General features: G+C 45.2%; 1 protein-coding gene across 1 annotated transcript; it reads right to left on the reverse strand.

Annotated features, from left to right (window-relative positions):
* Positions 1–775: 775 nt before the first annotated feature.
* Positions 776–2,270, reverse strand: LOC147631234 (uncharacterized). The gene is made up of 2 exons (XM_086809567.1): positions 1,099–2,270; positions 776–1,051 (listed from the first exon to the last, which is right to left on the reverse strand). Exon 1 carries the CDS (start codon positions 2,069–2,071, stop codon positions 1,415–1,417), a length of 657 nt encoding a protein of 218 aa, XP_086665693.1. The 5' UTR covers positions 2,072–2,270; the 3' UTR covers positions 776–1,051; positions 1,099–1,414.
* Between the last annotated feature and the right edge of the window lie 779 nt (positions 2,271–3,049).

Genomic DNA, 3,049 nt, shown 5'->3' on the forward strand with positions numbered 1-3,049 from the left:
ATGATCTGCATATCCAAGCAAAATGAGCTTCGCCAGGCTCTCGCAGTCGCGCGCGCACATAGCCTGAAAGTCAGATAACACCTCCTTTAACTCACCATCATCTTCCTGGTACCCTTCCATAGTGCCTATTCATCTAGTGTATGATGAACCCTAAGGTGTTGGGGAGTTGCTAGAAAAGGACATTGAGTTGAAACACTGCTTGTTCACTACCATGGTTGCATATATTTTCACCCAGGAGAGGTTTCAACTACTTTGAGCACAACCAGGAATGATAGAAACCATAAAAGCTAGATGCATGACCGAAGAGCTGCAACAATAGGAAATGAATCAGAGCAATATGTGAGGATAGTGTATAGTATTCACACCTTAACACATGCCCACCACACATGTGGTGTCAAAAGCCATAACCTATCACATGCTTGGAGCCGATGCACTATTCATGCATGGTGTAAAAGGAGGGCACCTTAGCATGCTGCAAGGCCCCATGCTTATACCCAACAAGAGCCTATTAATAAGAAAAAGGCATTAATGAAAATATCACAACTTATTCGGCTTGTGCAAGTCATGATGTTGAATGGAGTGCACAAGGCCTTACTAAACATATACCTTTAGATTTAATTGAAAAAAATGACCCCAAGTACAGGGTGCTGACAAGTACATATACCTTTAGATTTAACTGAAAAAATGACCCCAAGTACAGGGTGCTAACATCACAATTGATGCCTCTTTAGATAGGGCACAGTCACATAAACCAAGAACGTGGTACCATGTGAGAAAAGTAAAGAAAACTTTGTTTTTTTTCTTAAAAGTAGATCACACACACTATTTTTTCCAGCCTTTTGTGGAGTGAGGGGAAGCTGTGAAAATCGAAAACCCGGCTATTGTCCATAGGACATACCCCCTTTTTACAACTTATCCACCCAGCTATTGTCCATAGTACATAATACTACATAACCCTTCGAACGACTTATCCACCCGGCTATTGTCCACACCCCTTCTGACAACTTATCCACCTGGCTATTGTCCACACCCCCTTTGAGGACTTATCCACCTTATCCACCCGGCTATTGTCCACACCCCCTTTGAGGACTTATCCACCCAGCTAATGTCAGCCACCTGATCCTCTATGCTGACATATACCAAATCTACATCTCCTACTAGAACCTTCTCCCTCACAAAGTGATAATGCACCCCCTTTCACTACTTATCCACCCGGCTATTGTCCACACCCCCAAAGTAAAGAAACCTTAGGGTGCAGGCTCAGCTGTTGATTCTAATTCCATGTACATAGAAATTACCTTGGGACAATCTCACCACAATGTTTTGTAAAAGAATTGGTGTCACGTGGTCCTCTTAAAACCTGGATTAAGATTCCCAAATTGGAGATTAGGCCAAAAGGCAGTTGATCTGTATTTCAATAAACGTGCACCTCGTTGATGGCCTGCAGCCTGGGCCTCCAAGATCTGCACCTGCGCATGCTGACTGATCTTCTGCTGTGGCGGGGCCGCTGGAGATCAAAGGAGCGCGTCCGGGGAAACGAAGATATTGCAGAGGCTTGTTGAGAGGGGAGATCGCTGAGATGATGATGATGATGATGATGATTGACGGTGGCGCGGTTGCTGCGGAGAGGCAAGGGTTTGCGTATAATCTCGCCCTTGTGGGCGGCGGAGGCGGAGGAGGAGGAGGAGGTGGCGGCGGCAGCTGCTGAAGCAAAGAGGTGAAATATGCGGAGGGGTAGAAGGATGTAGATGCGGCCGGGCTGCAGGTGGTCATCGGGAAGGAGGCTGATGGGCCTTAATAATGTGGTGATGGAGCTGCTTGATGATCTTGCACTGTTATGGAGAGATTCTGCAGGGCACAGGCAATGGTTGGGGTGGTTCAAAAGCACTTGAATGGCCCTCACCTTGTGCGTGAAGTGAAGCACGCGGCCATCCAGCAGCACAACCTTGGCCATGGCACAGGGCTGCATCACAGTACCATTATCGATGCTATTAGTATACGAGGACGATAATAACGAAGAGGATACTGTGCAAGAGGAGGCTGCATGGCAAGAGGAGGACTGGTTGCCCATAACTAATGATGCCTCTGTGTGCTGCAGCAGCAAGAGAAGCAGCCTTTTGTGAGAGAATTACTGAGATTCAATGGCCGTTGGAAGAGGATCAATCATCAGCACAACATTGATGATCATGGGACTCAAGAGAGAAAGACAATGCTTGAAGGCGGGCAGCAGGAAGTGCTTTAATAGTCGCCCGCAGAAAAAAAACACACACACACACAAACAAACAAGATGTGTCTCTTCAGCCCCCGCCATGTGGCACGTGCTGCGAGGACGTCACGTTGCCGTTCAAAGCCGGCCGACCTACACACACACATACATCAAACACATCTATAACGCATATATATCTCACACACATACATGAATACGTGTATATATATATATATAAAACACATGCATAACTCAAAAACCAAAGTGTGTCTTGAGTTACATTAATATGTATGTGTGTGTGAGAAAGAGGGATCATATGTATGTGTGTGTGTGAGAGAGAGAACATATGTGTGTGTGTGTGTGTGAGAGAGAGAGAGAGAGAGAGAGAGAGGGAGGGAGGTTTTTTACGTTGTAGCAACTATGCCAAGAGCCCTAGAGAGAACATATGTGGCCCAAAACACTCTAAAAGTTTTTTTACCAACCCCTATCTCTCAATGAGTGTGTGTTTGGGGGTGTGAGTGTGTGTGTGTGAGAGAGAGAGAGAGAGAGAGAGAGTGAGAAGAGAATCAGTTTTACCAATCTCATATACTTGGTCCTTTCATCATGCTCGCTACAAGACACTGAAAAATCTCAATCCTACCTATATATCTTGGCACTTTCATCATGCTCCTAGTTGCATCCCACAAACCCCACAATAATATCGAATAACCTTTTTAGCCTCGAAAATGCTAACCAAAGTCCAATCCTTGAAAGTGCACTCCCAATTAACAAGAATTTCCTACACAAACTCCATTGTTTACAATGAGAAAGGTTATTGAAGTTCATTTTCAAGGTGTACTTTAT

Source organism: Cibotium barometz, chromosome 15 (assembly GCF_041138505.1).
Source record: "Cibotium barometz isolate CiBa-2024 chromosome 15, ASM4113850v1, whole genome shotgun sequence".
NCBI classification, from domain to species: domain Eukaryota; kingdom Viridiplantae; phylum Streptophyta; class Polypodiopsida; order Cyatheales; family Cibotiaceae; genus Cibotium; species Cibotium barometz.

Coding starts and splice junctions, on each gene's coding strand:
- LOC147631234 (XM_086809567.1), bottom strand. CDS start 2,071: ATGGGCAACCAGTCCTCCTCTTGCCATGCAGCCTCCTCTTGCACAGTA.